At 40.3% G+C, this 27939-nt stretch overlaps 1 protein-coding gene across 1 annotated transcript in view; it reads left to right on the top strand.

The window, feature by feature from the left end:
- Positions 1 to 27939, top strand: part of CRIP2 (cysteine rich protein 2) — a 228360-nt gene that overhangs the window by 113793 nt on the left and 86628 nt on the right. The window contains exon 2 of the mRNA XM_053697861.1: positions 14152 to 14246. Coding sequence (XP_053553836.1) covers positions 14152 to 14246 — 95 coding nt within the window. The remainder of the gene's footprint in view (positions 1 to 14151; positions 14247 to 27939) is intronic.

Raw genomic sequence — 27939 nt, 5'->3', positions numbered from 1 at the left:
TCCTTGGAGTCTAAATTTAGTTCTTTCAGTTCTTCAGGGGGTTCCGTTTGAACCCTTACATTCCATAGATATCAAGTTGCTATCTTGGAAAGTTCTGTTTTTGGTTGCTATTTCTTCTGCTAGAAGAGTTTCTGAATTATCTGCTTTGCAGTGTGATCCACCCTATCTGGTGTTCCATTCAGATAAGGTTGTTTTGCGTACCAAGCCTGGTTTTCTTCCAAAAGTTGTTTCCAACAATAATATTAACCAGGAAATAGTTGTTCCTTCTCTGTGCCCGAATCTAGTTTCAAAGAAGGAACGTTTGTTACACAATTTAGATGTAGTCCGTGCCTTAAAGTTCTATTTAGAAGCAACAAAGAATTTTAGACAAACCTCATCCTTGTTTGTCGTTTACTCTGGTAAGAGGAGAGGACAAAAAGCTATTGCTACCTCTTTTTCTTTCTGGCTGAAAAGCATTATCCGATTGGCTTATGAGACTGCCGGACGGCAGCCTCCTGAACGAATCACAGCTCACTCCACTAGGGCTGTGGCTTCCACATGGGCCTTCAAGAACGAGGCTTCTGTTAATCAGATATGTAAGGCAGCGACTTGGTCTTCTCTGCACACTTTTGCCAAATTTTACAAATTTGATATTTTTGCTTCTTCGGAGGCTGTTTTTGGGAGAAAGGTTTTGCAAGCCGTGGTGCCTTCCATTACTTGTTCCCACAAGTAATGGATGACGCCGTGGACACACCAATGTTGGAGAAAACAGAATTTATGCTTACCTGATAAATTACTTTCTCCAACGGTGTGTCCGGTCCACGGCCCGCCCTGGTTTTTTTAATCAGGTTTGAAAAATTTTTCTTTTTCTTTATACACTAGTCACCACGGCACCCTATAGTTTCTCCTTTTTCTCCTAACCGTCGGTCGAATGACTGGGGGGCGGAGCCAGAGGGGGAGCTATATCGACAGCTCTTGCTGTGTGCTCTCCTTGCCTTTCCCTGTAGTGGAGGAGAATATCCCACAAGTAATGGATGACGCCGTGGACCGGACACACCGTTGGAGAAAGTAATTTATCAGGTAAGCATAAATTCTGTTTTTATTCTAACAAAATAAATTATTTAATATTAAAAAAAATAATCCTATTTAAAGCTAAATACTTACCTGTAAAATAAACCCTAATATAGCTACAATATAAATAATAATTACATTGTAGCTATATTAGGATTTATATTTATTTTACAGGCAACTTTGTATTTATTTTAACTAGGTACAATAGCTATTAAATAGTTATTTACTATTTAATAGCTACCTAGTTAAAATAATTACAAAATTAGCTGTAAAATAAATCCTAACCTAAGTTGCAAGTAAACCTAACACTACACTATCAATAAATTAATTAACTAAACTACCTACAATTAAATCAACTAAACTAAATTACAAAAACAAACAAACACTAAATTACAAAAAATAAAAAAAGATTACAAGAATTTTAAACTAATTACACCTACTCTAAGCCCCCTAAAAAAATAACAAAGCCCCCCAAAATAAAAAAATGCCCTACCCTATTCTAAAATAAAGTTAACAGCTCTATTACCTTACCAGCCCTTAAAAGGGCTTTTTGCGGGGCATGCCCCAAAGAAATCAGCTCTTTTGCCTGTAAAAAAAAAACCATACAATACCCCCCCCCAACATTACAACCCACCACCCACTGATCGGAACAGCCAATAGAATGCAAGCTCAATCTGATTGGCTGATTGGATCAGCCAATCGGATTGAACTTGAATCTGATTGGCTGATTCAATCAGCCAATCAGATTTTTCCTACCTTAATTCTGATTGGCTGATAGAATCCTATCAGCCAATCGGAATTCGAGGGACGCCATTTTGGATGACGTCACTTAAAGGAACCTTCATTCGCTGTTAGGACGTCGTTAGAAGAGGATGGATCCGTGTCTGCTGCTTCAAGATGGACCCGCTCCGCATGGAAGAAGATAGAAGATGCCGCCTGGATGAAGACTTCCGACCCTCTGGAGGACCTCTTCTGGCTGGATAGGATGAAGACTTCAGACCCTCTTCTGGACAGATCGGATGGTACCCGGCTGGGTGAAGACAAGGTAGAAAGATCTTCAGGGGCTTAGTGTTAGTTTTTTTTTAAGGGGGGTTTGGGTGAGTTAGATTAGGGGTATGTGGGTGGTGGGTTGTAATGTTGGGGGGGTATTGTATGTTTTTTTTTTACAGGCAAAAGAGCTGATTTCTTTGGGGCATGCCCCGCAAAAAGCCCTTTTAAGGGCTGGTAAGGTAATAGAGCTGTTAACTTTTTATTATAGAATAGGGTAGGGCATTTTTTTATTTTGGGGGGCTTTGTTTTTTTAGGGGGCTTAGAGTAGGTGTAATTAGTTTAAAATTCTTGTTATCTTTTTTTATTTTTTGTAATTTAGTGTTTGTTTTTTTTGTAATTTAGTTGATTTAATTGTAGGTAATTGTAGGTAGTTTATTTAATTAATTTATTCATAGTGTAGTGTTAGGTTTAATTGTAACTTAGGTTAGGATTTATTTTACAGGTAATTTTATAATTATTTTAACTAGGTAGCTATTAAATAGTTAATAACTATTTAATAGCAATTGTACCTAGTTAAAATAAATACAAAGTTGCCTGTAAAATAAATATAAATCCTAATATAGCTACAATGTAATTATTATTTATATTGTAGCTATATTAGGGTTTATTTTACAGGTAAGTATTTAGCTTTAAATAGGATAATTTTTTTTAATAATAAATAATTTATTTCGTTAGAATAAAATTATATTTAACTTAGGGGGGTGTTAGGGTTAGACTTAGCTTTAGGGGCTAATAAATTTATTAGAGTAGCGGCGATGTCCGGTCGGCAGATTAGGGGTTAATACTTGAAGTTAGGTGTCGCAGATGTTAGGGAGGGCAGATTAGGGGTTAATACTATTTATTATAGGGTTTGCGAGGTGGGAGTGAGGCCGTTTAGGGGTTAATACATTTATTATAGTGGCGGCAAGGTCCGGTCAGCAGATTAGGGGTTAATAAGTGTAGGTAAGGTAGCGGCGATGTTGGGGGGGGGGGCAGATTAGGGGTTAATAAATATTATGTAGGTGTCGGCGATGTTAGGGGCAGCAGATTAGGGGTACATAGGTATAATGTAGGTGGCAGCGGTGTGCGGTTGGCAGATTAGGGGTTAAAAAAATGTATTATAGTCGCGGCGATGTGGGGGGACCTCGGTTTAGGGGTACATAGGTAGTTTATGGGTGTTAGTGTACTTTAGAGCACAGTAGTTAAGAGCTTTATAAACCGGCGTTGGCCCAGAAAGATCTTAACTCCTGACTTTTTTCTGCGGCTGGAGTCTTGTTGGTAGAGGGTCTACCGCTCACTTCAGCCAAGACTCTAAATACCGGCATTAGGAAGATCCCATTGAAAAGATAGGATACGCAATTGGCGTAAGGGGATCTGCGGTATGGAAAAGTCGCGTCTGGAAAGTGAGCGTTAGACCCTTTCCTGACTGACTCTAAATACCAGCGGGCGGTAAAAAGCAGCGTTAGGGCCCCTTAACGCTGGTTTTGACGGCTAACGCAGAACTCTAAATCTAGGCGATAGTTTGTCATTTCCAGAGCAGCAATGCACTACTAGGAGTTAGTTAAACACATCTAGGGAGCCAATGACAAGAGATGTGTGTATCCACCAATCACCAGCTAGCTTCTGTAGCGCATTACTGCTCCTGAGCCTACCAAAGGATACATAGAGAACCAAGTCAATTTGGTAACAGAAGTATATTAAAAAGTGTCTTAAAATTAAACATCCTATCTGAATCATGAAAGTTTAATTGTGACGTTCATGTCCTTTAACTGGTGCCCAGGAACATCTGAGATGTGACTGACACTAGATAATGATACTACATAAAACGGCGCATATTAAGAGAATACAATAATTGAGCATTGAGTGTCCCCATTGGGAGATCTATTTTAGTTACTGAATTATTTTGACTGAAAATATATTGTGTGTAATATGTTGTTTAGTTATTAGCTTAAGAGTCTATATTAGTAACGAGCATATATAAAAAACATGTGACACTTCATATATTTGTAGTAGCATAGACTAAAGACTCTACGTGCCTGTGCACCTGTACAAACAGTGAAGTGCTTCTTCTGTGGAAAACACAATACCCCGGTAGTGTGAAACTCTATCAGCTTGGGCCAGCGCATAAACTTGGCAGTACACATTGAAACTTGGGATTGCAACTCTATTGAACTGTCAGCTGAAAAGTAATGTCCTTCTTGTTTTCAGTTATACTGACCTGATGTCTGGGTACGGAGCTGTGTGACCTGTGCGTATTCAAAGGCATGGCTAAAATCGCCACATTCTTCATCACTGGGAGCTGCTGGGATATTTATAGAGCTTACAGGAAATATGGTCATTTGTTCCATAAAAAAAAGCCTTTTTATAGAAAGCTTACAGACAAAGAAGAAAGAAGGTTGAGCGATTCAGCCAAGGTTACACCCTGTGGGTTTGTGTCAGTCTGAGAGTCTAGAAGATATTTCCATAGTGAATATAAATTATAGCAGTGCAGAAATAAAAAGCTGACATTGGTATTGGAAATGTGTGTGTATGAAGGAAAATAACTCATTAATGCAGCGTACAGTTAACAATAACACAGTTCTACACAAGTTTTAATAGTGTATGCTTTAGCAAACTAAGCTGTAAGGTGGATTTCCTATGAAAATGGCAAATGTCTTACACAAGTTACAGAAGTGTTAATGGTTGCTAAAAGATCCACATTTCTGTGGCAGTGAAGGGGTTACCAAGCTCATATCTAGGCTAAATGGGATTTTTTATTAAGCTTGAGGGGTTATGTGGCACTATTCAGGTATCGGTGAATATCAATGTGGGTGGTCATAATGACATTGAAGGAATTATTTAAAGGGACAGGAAACCCCAAATTTTCTATCACTATTTTAATAGAACATACAATTTTAAACAACTTTCCAATGTTTTTCTGTTATCAAATTTGCTTCATTATCTTGTTATTCTTTGCTGAAGGAACAGCATTGCACTACTGGCAGCTCGCTAAACACATATAGTTAGCCAATCACAAGAGACAAATGTGTGCAGGAATCAGTAGCTAGCTCCCACTAGTGTAGGATATGTGCACATTCTTTTTCAACAAGAAAAGAGAACAAAGCACATTTGAAAACAGAAGTGCACTTAAAATCACATGCTGAATCTGAATCGTGCAAATACAATTTTGACTTTCCTATCCCTTTAAGGGGTGGTACCAGAAGGTTTTTTTTGGTGGTCTGGTGGAAGGGTAAGAGTTAATCAGTGCTCTGTCTTGCTTTTGTCATTAGCTATGTCTCCACTTTTCTATTTAAATGAGCTATCTTGAAGCAGAAGTTAGGAATGAGAACCATAATGATATCAAGATTTCATTATTCAGATAATTAGTACTATTTTCTCTCTTATTGGTGCATGTTTGTGTTTTACTTTTTGTTGTTGTCAATAAGTATTAATCTCTTGGTAATTTGTTGTAGCTAAGAGGTTAATAGACCTATTTCTGGTACATTGCTTGAAAGAGTAGAGTTTTATATTTAGTCCACTCGGTATGAAGAAAGAGGACTTTGTTGTTTTTAATTTTTTTTAATGCATTATAAAAATGTTAAGTGATGATACACATTTAATTCTTATAAAGGTCTAGATTACAAGTTAAGTGTAAAAATATAAGTGCTGTTTAACATTGCTGGAGCTCAATCAATAGCCCTTATCGCTCAAGAAATTGTCTAGTGCGTACTAATGTCTGCGGTGACAGCCGGTGCGTTAAATCCTTCACATAATACACGTCTATGGGAGTGCGCATTAAAATTCATATTGGATATTGCTCAAGCTTTAAGCGGATGCAGTGCAAATAATCCACTCAAGTAGTGGGGTTCTTCATGTTGTTCTGTGCTATACTATTTTATTGAAACTTCAGCATAAAACATCACGCAAACACATGGGCATTATAAAGTAACCGGCTGGGGGCAGTGTAATACTTTGCAATATTATAACAAGTATTATAAAATTTTCTGTTATTTATAAATGATACTTAAAGGGTTTAAAAGATAGATAATCCCTTTCCCATTTCCCAGTTTTGCATAACCAACACGATTATATTAATACACTTTTTACCTCTGTGATTACCTTTTATCTAAGCCTCTGCCAACTGCCCCCTTATTTCAGTTTTTTTGACAAACTTGCATTTTAGCCAATCAGTGCTGACTCCTAGGTAACTTCACGTGAGTGTGCTCAATGTTATCTATATGGCACACATGGGCTAGCGCCCTCTAGTGGTTAAAAACTGTCAAAATGCATTTAGATTATAGGCGGCCTTCAAGGTCTTAGAAATTAGCATATGACACTACCTAGGTTTAGCTTTCAACTAAGAATACCAAGAGAACAAAGCAAAATTGGTAATTAAAGTAAATTGGAAAGTTGTTTAAAATGACATGCCCTAACTGAATCATGAAAGTTTATTCTGGACTTGAATGTTCCTTTAAGCTATTCAAAGCACAAATGAATTGCATAATTTAACATAAATGTATTTATTTAATGCTAATTTGTGCAACAAACATTGACATAGTTCAATATTGGCTCATTTTAACTTATATATAGAGAGGGCAGTCTCTAAGCTTTCATGATTCAGCTAAACTGGGGGTTTTCTAAATAATTTACTTCTATAATTAAATTTGTTCTCTTGATATCTTTTGTTAAAAAGCATACCTAGGTAAGCTCAGGATCAACAATGCACTGCTGATTGGTGGCTGTGTATAGCTCCCAGTAGTGCATTGTTGTTCCTTCAACAAAGCAAGATAATTAGGCAAATTTGATAATAGAAGTAAATTGGAAAGTTGTATGCCCTTTAATATTGGCTTAAATCCTAGCTGGGTGCGTGCCCATTAAAATGCTCCTGGGTAGAAGACTGCAGATGAAGTTAAGTATGTAATTTAAAAAAAAATTCTGGTGAAGATGGATTACTTCAAGCAAGCTACAGGGTATAGCCTTATTCCATATTAGTCTTTGTGGTTGAGCTGTGGTGGCTTTAAAGCAGTGGAGAACTTGCAAAGTGCTGCTTGCTGTGTTTTCTTCACTTATGCTGCCCTGACCTCAGATATCTAAGTTAGTTACTTTGCTATCTGCTCTGGACCTAGTCTCTGTGAGGAAGAGGTGTCCTCTCATACTTGGGAGCTGTCTTTCATGTTGGACAGCTGAGCAGGTAAGTGCTGGTCTTCCTAGTGGGAGAGGGGCACTTAAGATTTCCTGTGGGCATATACAAAGGACGACATTAGCTCACTCCTGGAGTCAGGGTTCGCTTTGACATGTTTGCAGGCACAGTGTGTTTGGGAGAGACAGTATGGGACACTTTGTGTTTAACTGAGGGTTCGTTTTGTGTAAGCGCTGATGTTTAGTTTTCATCTCTGTTGCGACGGGCGGTTTAAGTTATAACCATGCCCCCTCCTCAGCATCCACGGGAGGTTTTCGCGCCTTCCAGACATCTGCTTACGTCATCAGGCTTGCTGTCCTAGCTCTGTTCGCTGCGGAGGCTGTTGGCATATATGACTGCATGGTGAGGAAGCGCATAGAAGTTGGAGGTGGTGGGGTGGTAAGGAAGGCTAAGTCGGAGGTTAAAATTTCAGTAAATAAAATTATTTGACTTGTTTCTTTGTCAATCTAGCCTAGTTTAAGTTTATAATTTTTAGTTGAATAGCGCTAACCGTTTTCGGTTGGCTGGGGTAATAACTAGACATGTCTGATGTGGATCAGGAGTCCGTTCAATTTAATCCTTGTTTATTGTTTTTAGATGTACAAATTGCAGCCCCTATGCAGTTCTGTTCTTCCTGTGTTACAGGGTAAAGATAAGTTTTTTTTATATGGAGCCTAATGTCTCTCAGTAGGATGCTGTCCAGGTCTTACCAGGGCCTTCTCCTATTTCATCCCTAGCCTCTCTGGTGTCTAACACTGTCCTGCAGTTCCTCTCTAACCCTCAGTGGAGCATTTTTAAAGGCAGATTGCTGCACAGGTATCTTCAGTAGTATCTGCAGCTCTGGCTGAGTTTCCAAGATTTATAGGGAAGCGCAAGAGGAAATCTAAAAGTTCAGAAAATAGGGTATCTGTTACTAATTCTGAACCTCAGATCTGAGGATGAGGAGCACTCTCACTCGGAGGGTGACATTTCAGATTCCGACAGTGTAATGCCTTTCTCTGATGGTGAAGTATCTTCCTTCAAGTTTTAGCTGGAACACCTTCAATTGCTATTAAGGGAGGTTTTAGCTACCTTGGATGACTCGGAGACTCCGGCAGTAGTCACGCCTAAGAAGATCAATAAACGTAATAGTTTTTTTGATGTTCCTTCCTCTTCTGAGGTTTTCCTAGTGCCGGATAGGGCTATGGCGATCATAGCCCACGAGTGGGAGAAGCTAGGAATGGCTTTCACACCGTCTCCGGTGTTTAGGAAAATGTTCCCAGTATATTAATTGATTAAGGAATCTTATGCTGCGGTGCTTAAGGTAGAGGGTGCCATTTCTACTTTGGCCAAGAGAACTACTTTACCTATTGAGGATAGCTGCTCCTTCAAAGATCCAATGGATAAGAAGATGGAGGACTATTTTAAAAAGATTTATATACATCTTGGTCTTCAATGGCAACCAGTGGTATGTATTACCATGGTAACTAGTGCAGCAGCATACTGGTTTGAGGCATTGATGGATTCTCTACAGGAGGAGATGCCTCTAGATTAGATCCAGGACAGGATAAGAGCTCTCAAGTTTCCCAATTTCTATTTCGCTGACGCGGTTCTACAGGTACTTAGATTGGTTGTTAAGGCCTCAAGTTTTGGCCAGACGGGCTTTATGGTTAAAGCCTTGGTCAGCCGACGTGTCGTCTAAGGTTAAACTGATGGCCCTTCCTTATAAGGGGAAGACCTTATTTGGACTGGGTTTGGCGGAAATAATTTCTGATTTCAAAGGCGGGAAAGGGTATTTTCTGCTCCAGGATAAGAGAAGCAAACCAAAGGGACGTCAGAATAATTTTCGTTCCTTTTGTAACTTTAGAGGAAAGTCATCCTCGTCCAAACAGGATAATATCAAGCCATCCTGGAATGCCGAACCAGTCCTGGAGTAAGGGAAAGCAGACCAAGAAGCCTGCGGTTGACTCTAAATCTGCATGAAGGGGTTGCCCCTGATCCAAGCTTGGATCAAGTAGAGGGCAGACGTTCTCAATTCGCCCAGGTTTGGTTAAGAGACGTTCCAGACTTGTGGACAGTGGAAATTCTTTCTCAGGGCTACAGGTTAGAATTCAATGGTTGTCCTCCCAGGGGCAGGTTTCACCTTTCCAGGTTATCTGTACACCAAAAAAAGAGAGAAGCGTTCTTAAAATGTGTATAAGATCTTTCAGCTATGGGAGTGATTGTACCCGTTCCAAGATTGGAACAGGGTCTGGGATTTTACTCAAACCTGTTTGTGGTTCCCAAAAAAGAAGGGACTTTTCGCCCGATTCTAGACTTAAAATGTCTCAACAAATTCCTCAGGGTTCTGTCCTTCAAAATGGAAAGCATTCAGACAATTCTACCCTTGAACCAAGAGGGTCAATATATGACGACCATAGATCTAAAGTATGCATACTTGCACGTTCCCATTCACAGGGATCATCACAAGTTCCTGAGGTTTGCATTTCGAGATCGTCACTTTCAGTTTGTGGCCTTACCCTTCGGTCTGGCCACGGCTCCCAGGATATTCTCAAAGGTTCTAGGAGCCCTATTAGTGGTGGTTCAAGCCAGGGGGATAGCAGTGGCTCCCTATCTGGATGACATTCTGATTGAGGCCGCTTCCTTTCCTCAGGCAGAATCTCACACAGAGGTTACTGGCCTTCCTCCGGTTTCATGGGTGGAAGGTGAATCTAGAGAAGAGTTCTCTGGTTCCAGATACAAGAGTAGTGTTCCTAGGGACAATCATATAACCTGTCCAGATGAAGATGATGGAGACCAGAACGGACAAGCTCCTATTGTCTTGTCAATCTCTGCAGGAGACCCTTCTTCCCTCAGTTGCCCAATGTATGGAGGTAATTTGTCTAATAGTGGCTGCTATGGACATAGTGCCATTTGCCCGATTTCATCTGAGAGCTCTGTAGTTGTGCATGCTCAGGCAGTGGAATGGAGATTATATAGATCTATCTCCGACGTTAACTCTAGACCAGAAAAAAGGATTCTCTCAAGTGGTGGCTTTCTCGGGATCACCTGAATCAAGACACCTGTTTTCGGAGACCTTCTTGGGTGATAGTAACGACAGATGCCAGTCTAGTGGGCTGGGGCACAGTCTGGAATTCACTTAAGGCTCAGGGTCTTTGGATTTGAGAGGAGTCCGAGCTTCTGATCAACATCTGAGAGCAGTTTACAATGCACTGTTGGCCTGGCCTCAGTTAGCCTTGAGACAGTTCATCAGATTCCAGTCAGACAACATAACTTCAGTGGTGTACATCAACCACCAGGGGGGAACTCTGAGTTCTCTAGCTATGATGGAGGTGTCTCGGATCATTCAGTGGGTGGAGGACCACTGTTGCTGTCTGTCAGCCATCCATATCCCGGGAGTAGAAAACTGGTAAGCAGACTTCCTAAGCAGACAGACTTTTCATCCAGGGGAATGGGAACTTCATCCGGAGATATTATTCAGATTGATATTCAGATGGGGATTCCAGACCTGGACCTCATGGCATCTCGTCAAAATGCCAAGCTTCCAAACTATGGGTCCAGGTTGAAGGATCCTCAAGCCTGTCTGATGGATGCTCTGGTGGCCCCTTGAAACTTCAACATTGCCTACCTGTTTCCAGCGTTTGCTCTTCTGCCTCGGGTGATTGCTTGCATAAGACAGGAAAGGGCGTCAGTGATCCTGATTGCCCTGGCTTGACCTAGAAGAATTTGGTATGCGGATCTGGTGGAGAGGTCATCTCTACCTGCATGGAGGCTTCCTCTGAGGAAGGACATTCTTCTGCAGGGACCTTTTCTGCATCCAAATCTCGTTTCTCTGAAGCGGACTGCTTGGAGATTGAACACTTGATCCTTTCCAAGCAGGGGTTTACAGAGTCAGTAGTTGAGACTATGGTTCAGGCTCGTAAGCCGGTTACCAGGAAGATTTACCGTAAGATTTGGAGGAAATATTTATTCTGGTGTGAAGACAAGGGATATTCTTGGAGTAAGGTTAGGATCCCAAGAATTTTATCTTTTCTCCAGGAGGGCTTGGAGAAGGGTTTGTCTATTAGCATCTTGAAGGATCAGATTTCAGCCTTGTCTTTGGTCTTGCACAGGCATTTGGCGTATGTGCCAGATGTTCAATCTTTTTGTCAGGCCATGGTCAGAATTAGGCCTGTGTTTAAGGTGGTGCCCCCCCCCCCCCTTGGAGGCTAAGTCTTATTCTTAAAGTTTTGCAGCGGCGTCCGTTTGAGCCAATGCATTCTTTAGATATTAAGCTTTTATCGTGGAAGGTTTTATTTCTGTTGGCCATTTCTTCAGCTCGAAGGGTGTCTGAACGGTCTGCCTTGCAATTTGACTCACCTTATCTTATTTTTCATGCAGATAAGGCTGTTCTTCGCACTAAGTTGGGGTTTCTTCCCAAAGTTGTATCTACTAAAAATATTAACCAGGAAATTGTTGTTCCTTCTCTGTCCAAAACCTTTTTTGGATAAAGAACGTTTGTTACATAATTTGGACGTGGTACGTGCTCTTAAGTTTTATTTGGAGACGACTAAAGACTTTCGTAAGTCTTCTGCTCTTTTTGTTTGTTTTTCTAGAAAGAATAGAGGTCAGAAGGCTTCTGCCTCTACTCTTGCTTGTTGGCTGCGAGGGGTGATTCGTATGGCATATGAGTCCTCTGGGGAGCAGCCTCCAGAAAGAATTAAGGCTCACTCCACCAGAGCTGTAGCCTCTTCTTGGGCTTTAAAAAATGAAGCTTCTATGGAACAGATTTGCAATGCTGCAATTTGGTCTTCCTTACATACTTTTTAAATATTTTACAGATTTGATACTTTTGCCTTGGCTGAGGCAGCTTTTGGGAGAAAGTTTCTTCAAGCGGTGGTGCCTTCCGTTTAGGCATGCAGGTTTTTATCCCTCCCTATTCACCTGTTTCCTCTTGGGTATTGGTTCCCAACAGTAATTAAGATGAACCCGTGGACTCACCACATCTTTAGTAGAAAAAATGTATGCTTACCTGATACATTTATTTCTTCAAGATGTGGTGAGTCCACGGACCCACGCTTTTTGTTTTGTGGATTTTGATTAAACCTCAGACACCACCGCACCTGGTGTTACTTTCCTTTCTCCATTTACTTTCGGTCGAATGACTGGGGTTTATGGGTAGGGAAGTGATACTTAACAGTTTTTACTGTGGTTCTCTTTGTCTCCTCCTGCTGGCGAGGAGTGGTATTCCCAACAGTAATTAAGATGAACCCATGGACTCACCACATCTTGAAGAAGTAAATTTATCAGTTAAGCATACATTTTGTTTTCCTTAGCATTTGCATGTGTTTTATTCTGCAAACTATGAAGCAATAATGGTTTAGTTCTAAATTTTACTTTGGTATTTTGGATTGTGCTCAAGCACAACACTTAAAAAATTGGGCTTTCATGTCCCTTTCTTTCATGATTTAGGTAGAACAAACAATTTTAAACAACTTTGCAGTTTACTTCTATTATCAAATGTCCTGCATTCTCTTGGTATCATTTGTTGAAGGAACAGCAGTGCACTACTGGTTGCTAACTGAACACATGGTTGAGCCAATGACAATCGGTATATGTGTGTGTGCATATGTATGTATATGTATGTGTATGTATGAATATATATATATATATATATATATATATATATATATATATATATATATATATATATATATATATATATATATGTGTGTGTGAATATCAATGTCCCAATAAGATAGGCGCAGTCCTTCTTGTAAATAACTGCCAGGGTGCTCATCAAATGAACAGCATAATAGTAGAGAAAAAGATAGGCACTCTCTGGACTTATAAAAAATATAACCTTTAACATGTTTTTAAATTCACTGCGGTGGATCATATGGGCATTTGACAAAGGGATTGTAAGAATCCCGAAACGTTATGCTATTTTTAAGTTGATGCAATAAAGATTATATTTTTTATAAGTCCAGAGAGTGCCTATCTTTTTCTCTACTATAAATATAAATATAAATATATATATATATATATATATATATATATATATATATATATATATATATATACATATGCAGCCACCAATCAGCAGCTAGAACATAGGTTTTTTTCTGCTCCTGACCTTTCCTAGATAAACCTTACAGCAAAGGATAATAAATAATAGAAGTAAATTGGAAAGTTGCTTAAAATTGTATGCTCTGTCTAAATCATGAATGTCTAATTATGACTTTACTGTCCCTTTAACTCAACTTGTAATACGAGCGCAATGAGCTTGTTAGTAATACTTCCTGCGCTATCCGCTAAATGTATAGGACTTGCTAAAAAAAAGTTGCGCCCACCTTAAGATGCTTTGGTTAAAATATTTAACCATCCACTTGCAATACCACTTGCTTTATTCTATAGTTGAAACTGGCCACAAGACCCTGTGCTGTCAATTGATATGTACTTTCAAAATATATTTTACCCACTTTTCTTGTAATCTAAATCTGAAAACTGAGGCTTTTCCACTGCAATTTTGCCAACAAATGACAGGTTAAGCATTTATTTGTATAAATACCTTTTGCAATGATGTATGCTATGCATATGTAAATCATTACTTCAGCATTCCTATTCTATTGTTATATATTCTATGTATCACACCTTCTATGATGTTGGACCTAAAAATTGCTTTAATTCTTCATTGAAAAAAATTAAATATGAAAATGTGTTGAATTAAATTTTTAAAATGTCCCAATTTTGCTGTTTCTCTTCACCAGACAAGTCGTTGGCTTTTCTCATCAGTGAGCCGAGAAAACATTGAATCTTTTTTCCCTTTGCAGATAGTATTTCTCTTTATGTGCGCACTTTGCTTTCATGCGCATTACTTTATAGGGATAATTGCCCTAACACTGAGTAGCTGGCGTCTAGTACACTAAAAGCTTCTTTCTTTTCCTTTTCTGCAGCTGAGAAAGTGACATCATTGGGGAAAGACTGGCACAAGTTCTGTCTGAAGTGTGAGCGTTGTAATAAGACCCTTAATTCTGGTGGCCATGCAGAGGTGAGTCTACTATAATTATATCTTTAGGGTGAACAAAAATAACGTTTTATAAGAGTACAGTCTTGTCATTATATTGATAACATTTTATATATATATATATATATATATATATATATTTATTTTTTTCTTTTAAAGAAGCGGTTTGTTGTGCTGTACATATCTGCTTATTAGGATGATCGTATTCATGTGAATTATTGATATTTTCACTTTTAGAAATCGCTTGCAGTTAATACTTGTTTAGTGTTATAAAGCAAGCACTGGTGGATACATTTTGACGTAGAAGCATAATTGAAGATGGTAACCCGATAGCATCACAAGCATCACGTAACTCTCACTGTAACTGTATCTTGGCACACAGAGCTCTGGTACTGCAGTAATATCGCTGTCCTACCTTACTGACCTCATCTGTTACCTCATACACCGCTGTGGTAGTAACCTGTGCCATAGCTATGTGGTTTAGGCAAGGGCTCAACAAAGCGAAAATTAAAGGCACATTAAAACCAAAATAAAATTTAACTTAAAATCTTAAATATGGAAAATAATTCAGCATTGCAGTGTGCTTTCATTATTGGATTTGTCTGCTTTTGCTTAAAGGGACACTGAACCCACATTTTTTCTTTCGTGATTCAGATAGAGCATGCAATTTTAAGCAACTTTCTAATCTACTCCTATTATCAAATTTGCTTCATTCTCTTGGTATCTTTATTTGAAATGCAAGAATATAAGTTTAGATGCCGGCCCATTTTTGGTGAACAACCTGGGTTGTCCTTGCTGATTGGTTGATAAATTCATCCACCGATAAAAAAGTGCTGTCCAGAGTACTTAAGCAAAAAAAAAGCTTAGATGCCTTCTTTTTCAAATAAAGATAGCAAGAGAATGAAGAAAAATTGATAATAGGAGTAAATTAGAAATTTGCTTAAAATTGCATGCTCTATTTGAATCACGTATAAAAAAAATTGGGTTCAGTGTCCCTTTAAACAAAGTCCAGTATGCTGCAGCTTGTTTAACCCTGCTACATGCTACTTAGGGAATGCTTTGCTCATAGTAGGAGCATCTTTAATCTGGCCTCAGACTTGCAACAGCAGCGGAGATAAGATAAACATAATAAAGTGCTCTCAATTTGATGAAATCTTCCAAAAAATGTTTTAAAACATATTTGTTTAGTATGCAGGTCCTTTACAATGCAGTGTGTAATTCCTGATATATGTAATGCAGTGTGTAATTCCTGATATATGTAATGCTGTGCGTAATTCCTGATCTATACAATGCAGTGCGTAATTCCTGATCTATACAATGCAGTGCGTAATTCCTGATTTATACAGTGCAGTGCGTAATTCCTGATCTATTTTATGCAGTGCGTGATTCCTGATGCATGTAACGCAGTGCGTGATTCCTGATGCATGTAACGCAGTGCGTGATTCCTGATGCATGTAACGCAGTGCGTGATTCCTGATGCATGTAACGCAGTGCGTGATTCCTGATGCATGTAACGCAGTGCGTGATTCCTGATGCATGTAACGCAGTGCGTGATTCCTGATGCATGTAACGCAGTGCGTGATTCCTGATGCATGTAACGCAGTGCGTGATTCCTGATGCATGTAACGCAGTGCGTGATTCCTGATGCATGTAACGCAGTGAGTGATTCCTGATGCATGTAACGCAGTGCGTGATTCCTGATGCATGTAACGCAGTGCGTGATTCCTGATGCATGTAACGCAGTGCGTGATTCCTGATGCATGTAACGCAGTGCGTGATTCCTGATGCATGTAACGCAGTGCGTGATTCCTGATGCATGTAACGCAGTGCGTGATACCTGATGCATGTAACGCAGTGCGTGATACCTGATGCATGTAACGCAGTGCGTGATACCTGATGCATGTAACGCAGTGCGTGATACCTGATGCATGTAACGCAGTGCGTGATTCCTGATGCATGTAACGCAGTGCGCGATTCCTGATCTATACAATGTAGTGCTTACGGACTAAGTTCTGGTAGGGATTGCATATGTAACGCAGTGCGTGATTCCTGATGCATGTAACGCAGTGCGTGATTCCTGATACATGTAACGCGATGCATGTAACGCAGTGCGTGATTCCTGATGCATGTAACGCAGTGCGTGATTCCTGATCTATACAATGCAGTGCTTACGGACTAAGTTCTAGTAGGGATTGCATATGTAATGCAGTTCGGGATTCCTGATACATGTAATGCAGTGCGTAATTCCTGATCTATACAATGCAGTGCTTATAGACTAAGTTCTGGTAGCGATTGCAGGCAGAGTTACAATTCCATTACACATTATTTCCAGAAGTAAGGGAAATATAATATATATTTATATAAAATCCTATTATTATGTAGTGATCTACTTTATGTAGATTAGTTAATATCTATCAAAACTTGTCAGAGTTGGAGAGATCCCCTCTTTCCTCTCTTTTTCTGGGTTCATTGTTTCATCTTGTGCTGTACTGTCCTTAGTCTTGTATTTATCGCTCCCTCTTGTTATGAATGTCTTTTCCTCTTGTTTCTTTGAAAATGTCACCCTTTGCCCTGCATGTCTCTGGCTGTCACCCCTTGCCTGTCTGCTCTCTTTGCTAGCACGTTTCTCCTCCTTGCCCTACACACCAAGTGGTCCCTTTTCATGCCTTTGTCTCTGCCAATTGCACTGCTATTTCCTTGTTATTTTCAGCTAGGATTGCTCTTACCGTGTCTATAAAGGTGCATACTAGCTTAATAATAAAATCTCTGCAAATGGTTTTTACACAAAATTAAAACTGTTCAAGATCCACAATGCTTTGTAGATCTTAAAGCCAAACATGGCTGATGATTGGTGGACAGATAACTGACTCTTGATTGGCTCACCAGCTGTATCCTGCTCAGGAGCTGTAAGGGATATGTTGATAGGTAAGAGGTTGTTGGGAGGAGAGTTAATCATGTATAGATTCATGCTCCCAATAACAATTGAGACAGTCCAGATTTCACAAATAAAAATATCAGTCTGTTAAAAAAAAAATATTTAACAGTTCCTTGACTGCAGTGCTCAAAGCTGCTGCACCAACTTACAATTGGAAAATCAAAGACACTTCTGTGGACAACAACTCCCAGGGTGCCATGGGTACATATCATAAAGTGGTGAACCAACCACCAAAATGCAGGAAAAAAGAAACATAACAGCACTCAGGGTAGAATATTGTGAAAATATATACTTTATTTAAATTTGGTAACGCTCCTGTTACATGTGTGGTAGCCCGGGGGGGGGGGGGGGGGAGATCAGAGACCCCTTAGAACAGATAGAGGACTTGGCAGGCAACTGAGGTAAGGCAAAGGAGGGGTTTCCAGGGCTGGTTTAATTTCCTTTCCGGCCCTGAATCTCATTAAAAATTGATATGTACTTTAAAAATATATTTTACCCACTATTTCTGTAATCTAAATCTGAAAACTGAGGTTTTTCCACTGCTCTTAGAGAGACTGAAGCAAAACCTGCAGGGTCCAGAACCCTAAATCTACAACATATTACACAGCGACTGCTTTTATATCTGTCTTTAATTGGCCTCAGCAGGAGAGATAATGGTCTAGATTAGTGACGTGACAACGTAAGCGAGCACGCATTATAGAAATAGCACATCTGCGCTAACTTGCACCAAACACAACATAAATACATTTAAAAATAAATGTACACTCATATATACACTATCTAATAAAAATTATACATATAAATATTATAAAAAACTGAGGGAGCCTTCACGGAGGTCACGGAGCGAGCCTTGTTTGTATGCATAGCGCATCTATTTAAGGCTGCTACATTTATGTTACTGGGTGGGGGGGGGGGTGAAATCAGAGTCCCCTTAGAAAAGGGGTAGAGGACTTAACAGGCAACTGAGACAAGGTAAGGGAGGGGTTACCAGGACTGGTTTGATTTCCAGTCCGGCCCTGAATCTCATTTAAATTGAGGAAATCCTATTGTTTCTTAAGCAATATGGAGTATTACTCTACCCTCACAATTACACCATATTATGCATATGCCAATATATAACATTAAAGGGACATGTAATCCAAAAATGTTCTTCATGATTCAGACAAAGCATGCAATTAAAAAAAAAAAAAAAAGTTTCCTATTTACTTCTTTTATTACATTTACTTTGTTTTCATGTTATTAGTTGTTGAAGAGCTATGTAGATAGGCTGCATGCACATGTTTGGAGCACTTCATGCAAGGAACAAGTGCTGCCATCTTGTGCTCTTGATTATGTATAACATTTTTGCAAAACTGCTGCCATATAACGCTCCAGAAACAATCTTGATCTTACTTTTCCTGCTTTTCAACAAAGGACACCAAGAAAATGAAAGAAATGTGATAGAAGTAAATTGAACAATTATTTAAATGACACGCAGATCTGTATAATGAAAATAAATAAATTAGGTTGTATGTCCCTTTAAGCATGTTGGGTAACTTTTAATAATTTTTCTTGATAGATTTTGGTAACTGTTTAAGATATGTAAATAGCTTAGATTTGTGGGTGATCTCATTCATAGTACCATTTCCACCCTCGGGAATTCCTAGACAAAGCCTCACTTATTCGTTCTGCAAAGCATTTCATTTACTAGTGTGTCAAGGGAATAATTTATATCACAATCACTCTAGTCTTACAAAGGCAAATGATCCTAAACATTCTAATTAACACCTCAGAAGGATAAGCATGGGATATGCATTTCCTGACTTTTTAAGGAGCCCTTCTAAATGCGTGTAAATGTTCAGCTGTGATTTAGCTGATCCTTTGAGAAGCATTAGCGCCTCACAGCCCTGCTGGGGCTCCTAAAATACTGTTGAGTTTCATGTTTGGTTCCCATAGAAACTCCGTATTCCCACCCCACTAACAATATGAATATTGTTTCTAGCTGGGAACAGGTGGTTCTCAACACTTCTGAGCATACTTCTGTAATCCAAAAATGACAGAGAATTAGACAGCTGAGACTGCTTCATTTATCCATTACATGAGTCAGCTTTGATCTGATAGGTAAGGCTGTTGTAAACTGTGCAGTAGCTGGAATGGTAATGCTGAATGCCTCCACTAGGTTTGCAAGCTATTTGCAAATGTTTGAGGACCTTGTTGTCTATCTGAAATGGCCTTATTCTATAAGAGACAGGGGTCTTACAGTCTTTTTAGGAGATTCTCACAGATGCCTTCACAAAAGCAAAATATAGAAACATACGTAGGTTGTCATAGGAAAAGTTACTTAAAGGGACATTAAACTCAACTTTTTTTTTATCAATGCATCAGACTGTATTCACCACATTGCAAAATATCTGCATGCAAAATAAATACACTATTGGCTAGATTACGAGTGTTGCGCTATTGTTTGCTTTAGTGACTGATTGCTCGCAAGTTAAATTCCGTTCATATTACAAGTTGAAAGTAAATGCGAGTGCAATTGTGAATTACGCTAGAATGATTACTGCAGCATCAGAGCCCTGGTTAAATGTTAGGCAAGTGAACATCAAAAATACATTTAGAAGTACAGTGTATATAAAAAAAATTTGCATAAAAAAGTTATAAAGGCTCAAAGATATGAGATGTCAGGTGTTAGGAAAAAAAAAAGGGCTAAAAGTGCTGTTACATAGGTATCCATAAGAAAAGATGTATAAATATATGTATGTGTATAAATAAATATGCTTGTATTTGTATACATATGTATATATGTATTCATATGTATACATATATTTACAAATACAGATTTACGTATGTATATAAATACATATATATCTCATTGCAATCAAGGACTTGCAATGAGACTCCATTAAAGTCTATGGGGAAATACGATCCTGCGTTTTCAACATCGCAAAGTCTGAGTGAGGATAAGAGCGCAAAAGTTTTTTTACTTGTGATGTATAATTCGTGTGCAATTAGGCACGAGATGGTAAAAAAAAGCACTCGCGGGAGCGCAAATTTGTGCTCCACTTGCAATCTAACCCTTGATGACCAAAAGTATGTGGACCCCTGACCATTACACCTATGTGATCTTGTGGGACATCCCATTCCAAAACCATGGGTATTAATAGGGAGTTGCCCCCCCTTATGTGGCTATTACAGCTGCCACTCTTCTGGGAATGCTTTCCACAAGATTTTGGAGTGTGTCTGTGGGAACATGTTCCTATTCAGCATAAAAAAATTTGTGAGGTCAAGCACTGAAGGTGTTCAGTGGAGTTGAGGGTAGGACTCGAAGTCTGCCACTTGAGTTTCTCCACAAATAACTTCTCAAACCATAACTTCATGGACCTTGCTTTGAGCACAGGGTTACAGAGATGCTGTAACAGGAAAGGGCATTTACCAAAGTTGGAAGCACCCAATTATCTAAAGTGTCTTTGTATGCTGTAGCATTAAGATGAGCCTTCCCTGGAACTAAGGGACCAAACCCAAACCCTGAAAAATATACCAGGACCATTATTGCTCCTCCACCAATCTTTACAGTGGACACTATTTGTTCTAGTAGGTAGCATTCTCCTTGCATCCTCTAAGCCCAGTTTTCCATCAGACTGCCATATAGTGAAACGTGATTCTTCATCATGTGCATGTACAAGAGCATTAAAGGAACATTAAACACCCCATGGTTTTTATGTATAAATTGTGCTTTGTCCCACACTCCCTAGAAATGTGTTTTAAAACTGTGTTATAAATGGATTGTCATGGGGTTTTTAATGGCTTAGAATAGATTCATATTGTAATCTCCCCACAACACCACCAAAAGACATGCCGGTCACTTTGTTCGGGAATTCTGATGAATTGGAAGAGAATCCAATGTTGTAAAATACCTAGATGGATGTATCACGGGGACTGGAAGGGTAATAGCTGATTTAATTTGTGAGCAAGTAGATTTTCTGTAAGTTGGAAGACTTGGTCTGTGTGTAGCTGATCAGTGTGTGAGTGTAGATAATTTTATTAGAGAGACATTAAACACATCTTGCTTGTATGTCCAATTAGTGTTTGCTCCCTAGAAAGGCCAAAAAGCAAAATACAACATGCTGAAGAAAATAGAATTTGCTTTTCTGGGGATCGTGGGACAAGCACATTTTCTATACAAAAGCAAGAGTTATATATAGGTGATAAGTTAAAGGGACACTAAACCATGAAAAAAAGTAATCTTCAATTGCAAGTTTAATATAGTTTACATATATTTGTAATAGGCTTTGTGTTTCCAATTAATACCATAAACCCACCGCCGGCTAGTATTTTTCAATCTTCAAATCCGGACCGATTACCCAGGTTATCAAAATGGATGACAAATGCCGCTATGCGCATGCGCGATATTCAGTCCATAGTATATGTCACCAGCAGACCCTCTGTATCGGGTAAGAACTGAGGCTGCGCTGAGAGAATCTCCCTAACAATAACGAGCATTAGGGTTATAAATAAGCGCATGCGTCTGGTGACGAGATAGGATAAGCGAGTCAAGGAACACAAAGCGCATGCGTCTGGTGACGACATAGTCACTTAATGATATGCATGATATGCATAAAATGGGAATCGGATTTGCGATTGTGTTTGGTAGTGCACGGCCCATATTAGAGGGTTGACTGTACTGACGCCATGCTCTAAATATAAATTATAATTTTAAAGTCTTCAGAAAAATCGTTTTACTGAAAAAATAGGTAAGATAAGTTATATAAACGTTTGTTGTTTGAAAACGATAGTCAGGTTGGGCTGAAAATAATAAAGTTTTGGAATCCTTTAAGTGAGTCATTTATTACATGTCCAGATTTTTTGAGGGGAATGGTGAGAGAAGATTTTTGAGGGGTTTGATACTCTATGAAACCTTCTCTCTCTCTCTCTCTCTCTCTCCCCCCTCTCTTTCCCCCTCTCTTTTGCACTCTCTCTCCCCTGTCTTTTTTGTGCTCTCCCTCCCCTGTCTTTTTTGTGCTCTCCCCCCTCTCTTTTTTGTGCTCTCCCCCCTCTCTTTTGCGCTCTCTCACCCCTCTCTTTTGCGCTCTCTCTCCTCCCTCTCTCCCCCTCTTTTGTACTCTCTTTATATCCCCTCTTTTGCGCTCTCTCCCCTCTCTTTTGCTCTCTTTCCTTTCTCCCCCCCCCCTCTTTTGCTCTCTCCCCTTTCTTTTTCTCTCCCTCTCTTTTGCTCTCTCTAGCCCCCCTCTTTTTTGCTCCCTCTATCCCCCCTCTTTTTTTGAGCTCTCTCTGACATCTGTCCCGCCCAACCCTGCCCGCGTAACAGCTGACCCTGCCCATGTCACACCCGGCCGGCCCCGCCCACATCACACACGGTCGTCCCAGATGCCAGCCAGGTCAGTCTTCTTGAAGGCCAGGTGTGTTTGTCCTCGCGCAGTTTCTACTGCGCATGACAGCTTCGGACAAACACACTTGGCCTTTTATATTATAGGATTATATTGGATTATCTAGGAGAGGGTGGGTGATCTCTGGGATTGCAGTATTGCTCCGTTTACGTAGGATTTTGTAGTTTATTGATTTAAGAATCCCTTCAAATTCTTTGTAAGGTTCAAAACTCACGTCATGTCAATTACATATACAAAATATATCTTTGATGTCTAAATGGATGCAATTTTTACTCTCTTATTCTTTCTCACACCATAACTAGAGGCAGTTTTTTTTCCAGTCATCCGCAAAGGTTGTACCTGCACCACTTATATGAATCAAACTTATCTTTGAAGTAGTTGTAATTGAAGTACATTTACATGGCCTCTTGTTTAGGAGGTAGTTTAGACCTATATAATTTCCTCATTGTAGACTCATCATCCATTGATGCTATTTTAAATATCTCAGCTTTAATCACAGATTAGAGGACAATAACAACACTGTATGCAATAAAGACATATGGAAGCCAATAGTATACTGGGTCTGTACATCATATTATTGCAAAGCAAAATGTGCTTTAAAAAGGCTACTTATGTAAAGAAAAATGACCTTCATTTATCAAGGCCGCCCATGGTGCGTGTGAGACACAGCTCTAATAACTCTTGTACAAATCATTACCTAGGTGTGCATTGTCACCAGTACTATGGGCAGACCCAAACCCCTGATTAATTAGATATCGCCACTAACTTGTGCTTTATAGTTGTCAGACCGAAAACGTATGTTTGTGTTAAGGGACTTAAATATTGCACTATGCATATAAATCGGCAGCATTTAAACAAAAGCTTAAGCTAAAGTTGTTTAAATTGATATTGTAGTATTCACCTCTGAAGACTTAGCTCGGCTTGGTAGACACTGACACATTCTACAAGCTGTAGATTAAAAAAATCAGCAAGGGAGCATGTTTGTAAATATTAAAATGAGCACAAAACCCTTGTCATACGCATTATGGTTGAATAGGTTACAGCTATACAGACGTGGCCAAAAAGTTTTTGGTACCCTTGCATTTTTATGAGAAAAACACAAAAAAGCCCAACTGGAGTTTGCCAAAATGCATTTCTCCAACATAGGTGTGTCCGGTCCACGGCGTCATCCTTACTTGTGGGATATTCTCCTCCCCAACAGGAAATGGCAAAGAGCCCAGCAAAGCTGGTCACATGATCCCTCCTAGGCTCCGCCTTCCCCAATCATTCTCTTTGCCGTTGTACAGGCAACATCTCCACGGAGATGGCTTAGAGTTTTTTGGTGTTTAACCTTTTTTTTTTTATTTTATACTCCATAGCCTTGAGGAATTATTTTAATCTTGGGAACTATGTAAAATAACCGGCAGGCACTGTATTGGACACCTTATTCTCTAGGGGCTTTCCCTAATCATAGGCAGAGTCTCATTTTCGCGCCTCTATTGCGCACTTGTTTTTGGGAAGCATGACATGCAGATGCATGTGTGAGGAGCTCTGATACATAGAAAAGACTTTCTGAAGGCATCATTTGGTATCGTATTCCCCTTTGGGCTTGGTTGGGTCTCAGCAAAGCAGATACCAGGGACTGTAAAGGGGTTAAATATAAAAACGGCTCCGGTTCCGTTATTTTAAGGGTTAAAGCTTCCAAATTTGGTGTGCAGTACTTTTAAGGCTTTAAGACACTGTGGTGAAATTTTGGTGAATTTTGAACAATTCCTTCATACTTTTTCACATATGCAGTAATAAAGTGTGTTCAGTTTAAAATTTAAAGTGACAGTAACGGTTTTATTTTAAAACGTTTTTTGTACTTTATCAAGTTTATGCCTGTTTAACATGTCTGAACTACCAGATAGACTGTGTTCTGTATGTGGGGAAGCCAAGGTTCCTTCTCATTTAAATAGATGTGATTTATGTGACACAAAATTTAGAGAAAATGATGCCCAAGATGATTCCTCAAGTGAGGGGAGTAAGCATGGTACTGCATCATCCCCTCCTTCGTCTACACCAGTCTTGCCCACACAGGAGGCCCCTAGTACATCTAGTGCGCCAATACTCCTTACTATGCAACAATTAACGGCTGTAATGGATAATTCTATCAAAAACATTTTAGCCAAAATGCCCACTTATCAGCGAAAGCGCGACTGCTCTGTTTTAGAAAATACTGAAGAGCATGAGGACGCTGATGATATTGGTTCTGAAGTGCCCCTACACCAGTCTGAGGGGGCCAGGGAGGTTTTGTCTGAGGGAGAAATTTCAGATTCAGGGAAAATTTCTCAACAAGCTGAACCTGATGTGATTACATTTAAATTTAAATTGGAACATCTCCGCGCTCTGCTTAAGGAGGTGTTATCTACTCTGGATGATTGTGAGAATTTGGTCATTCCAGAGAAATTATGTAAAATGGACAAGTTCCTAGAGGTCCCGGGGCCCCCCGAAGCTTTTCCTATACCCAAGCGGGTGGCGGACATTGTAAATAAAGAATGGGAAAGGCCCGGTATACCTTTCGTCCCTCCCCCCATATTTAAGAAATTGTTTCCTATGGTCGACCCCAGAAAGGACTTATGGCAGACAGTCCCCAAGGTCGAGGGGGCGGTTTCTACTCTAAACAAACGCACCACTATACCCATAGAAGATAGTTGTGCTTTCAAAGATCCTATGGATAAAAAATTAGAGGGTTTGCTTAAAAAGATGTTTGTTCAGCAAGGTTACCTTCTACAACCAATTTCATGCATTGTTCCTGTCACTACAGCAGCGTGTTTCTGGTTCGATGAACTAGAAAAGGCGCTCAATAATAATTCTTCTTCTTACGAGGAGATTATGGACAGAATTCATGCTCTCAAATTGGCTAATTCTTTCACCCTAGACGCCACTTTGCAATTGGCTAGGTTAGCGGCGAAAAATTCTGGTTTTGCTATTGTGGCGCGCAGAGCGCTTTGGCTAAAATCTTGGTCAGCGGATGCGTCTTCCAAGAACAAATTGCTTAACATTCCTTTCAAGGGGAAAATGCTGTTTGGCCCTGACTTGAAAGAGATTATCTCTGATATCACTGGGGGCAAGGGCCACGCCCTTCCTCAGGATAGGTCTTTCAAAGCCAAAAATAAACCTAATTTTCGTCCCTTTCGCAGAAACGGACCAGCCCCAAGTGCTACGTCCTCTAAGCAAGAGGGTAATACTTCTCAAGCCAAGCCAGCCTGGAGGCCAATGCAAGGCTGGAACAAAGGAAAGCAGGCCAAGAAACCTGCCACTGCTACCAAGACAGCATGAGATGTTGGCCCCCGATCCGGGACCGGATCTGGTGGGGGGCAGACTCTCTCTCTTCGCTCAGGCTTGGGCAAGAGATGTTCTGGATCCTTGGGCACTAGAAATAGTCTCCCAAGGTTATCTTCTGGAATTCAAGGGGCTTCCCCCAAGGGGGAGGTTCCACAGGTCTCAATTGTCTTCAGACCACATAAAAAAACAGGCATTCTTACATTGTGTAGAAGACCTGTTAAAAATGGGAGTGATTCATCCTGTTCCATTAGGAGAACAAGGGATGGGGTTCTACTCCAATCTGTTCGTAGTTCCCAAAAAAGAGGGAACATTCAGACCAATCTTAGATCTCAAGATCCTAAACAAGTTTCTCAAGGTTCCATCGTTCAAAATGGAAACCATTCGAACAATTCTTCCTTCCATCCAGGAAGGTCAATTCATGACCACGGTGGATTTAAAGGATGCGTATCTACATATTCCTATCCACAAGGAACATCATCGGTTCCTAAGGTTCGCATTCCTGGACAAGCATTACCAGTTTGTGGCACTTCCGTTCGGATTAGCCACTGCTCCAAGAATTTTCACAAAGGTACTAGGGTCCCTTCTAGCGGTGCTAAGACCAAGGGGCATTGCAGTAGTACCTTACTTGGACGACATTCTGATTCAAGCGTCGTCCCTTCCACAAGCAAAGGCTCACACGGACATTGTCCTGGCCTTTCTCAGATCTCACGGGTGGAAAGTGAACGTAGAAAAAAGTTCGCTATCTCCGTCAACAAGGGTTCCCTTCTTGGGAACAATAATAGACTCCTTAGAAATGAGGATTTTTCTGACAGAGGCCAGAAAATCAAAACTTCTAAACTCTTGTCAAATACTTCATTCTGTTCCTCTTCCTTCCATAGCGCAGTGCATGGAAGTAATAGGTTTGATGGTAGCGGCAATGGACATAGTTCCTTTTGCGCGAATTCATCTAAGACCATTACAACTGTGCATGCTCAGTCAGTGGAATGGGGACTATACAGACTTGTCTCCGACGATACAAGTAGATCAGAGGACCAGAGATTCACTCCGTTGGTGGCTGTCCCTGGACAACCTGTCACAGGGGATGAGCTTCCACAGACCAGAGTGGGTCATTGTCACGACCGACGCCAGTCTGGTGGGCTGGGGCGCGGTCTGGGGACCCCTGAAAGCTCAGGGTCTTTGATCTCGGGAAGAATCTCTTCTCCCGATAAACATTCTGGAACTGAGAGCGATATTCAATGCTCTCAAGGCTTGGCCTCAGCTAGCAAAGGCCAAGTTCATACGGTTTCAATCAGACAACATGACGACTGTTGCGTACATCAACCATCAGGGGGGAACAAGGAGTTCCCTGGCGATGGAAGAAGTGACCAAAATCATTCAATGGGCGGAGACTCACTCCTGCCACTTGTCTGCAATCCACATCCCAGGAGTGGAAAATTGGGAAGCGGATTTTCTGAGTCGTCAGACATTTCATCCGGGGGAGTGGGAACTCCATCCGGAAATCTTTGCCCAAATTACTCAATTGTGGGGCATTCCAGACATGGATCTGATGGCCTCTCGTCAGAACTTCAAGGTTCCTTGCTACGGGTCCAGATCCAGGGATCCCAAGGCGACTCTAGTAGATGCACTAGTAGCACCTTGGACCTTCAAACTAGCTTATGTATTCCCGCCGTTTCCTCTCATCCCCAGGCTGGTAGCCAGGATCAATCAGGAGAGGGCATCGGTGATCTTGATAGCTCCTGCGTGGCCACGCAGGACTTGGTATGCAGACCTGGTGAATATGTCATCGGCTCCACCATGGAAGCTACCTTTGAGACGAGACCTTCTTGTTCAAGGTCCGTTCGAACATCCGAATCTGGTCTCACTCCAACTGACTGCTTGGAGATTGAACGCTTGATCTTATCAAAGCGAGGGTTCTCAGATTCTGCCATTGATACTCTTGTTCAGGCCAGAAAGCCTGTAACTAGAAAAATCTACCACAAAATATGGAAAAAATATATCTGTTGGTGTGAATCTAAAGGATTCCCTTGGGACAAGGTAAAAATTCCTAAGATTCTATCCTTTCTTCAAGAAGGTTTGGAGAAAGGATTATCTG

The sequence above is a fragment of the Bombina bombina genome, chromosome 1 (genome assembly GCF_027579735.1).
Source record: "Bombina bombina isolate aBomBom1 chromosome 1, aBomBom1.pri, whole genome shotgun sequence".
Lineage (NCBI taxonomy): Eukaryota > Metazoa > Chordata > Amphibia > Anura > Bombinatoridae > Bombina > Bombina bombina.
This window is presented reverse-complemented; position numbering and strand designations above follow the sequence as displayed.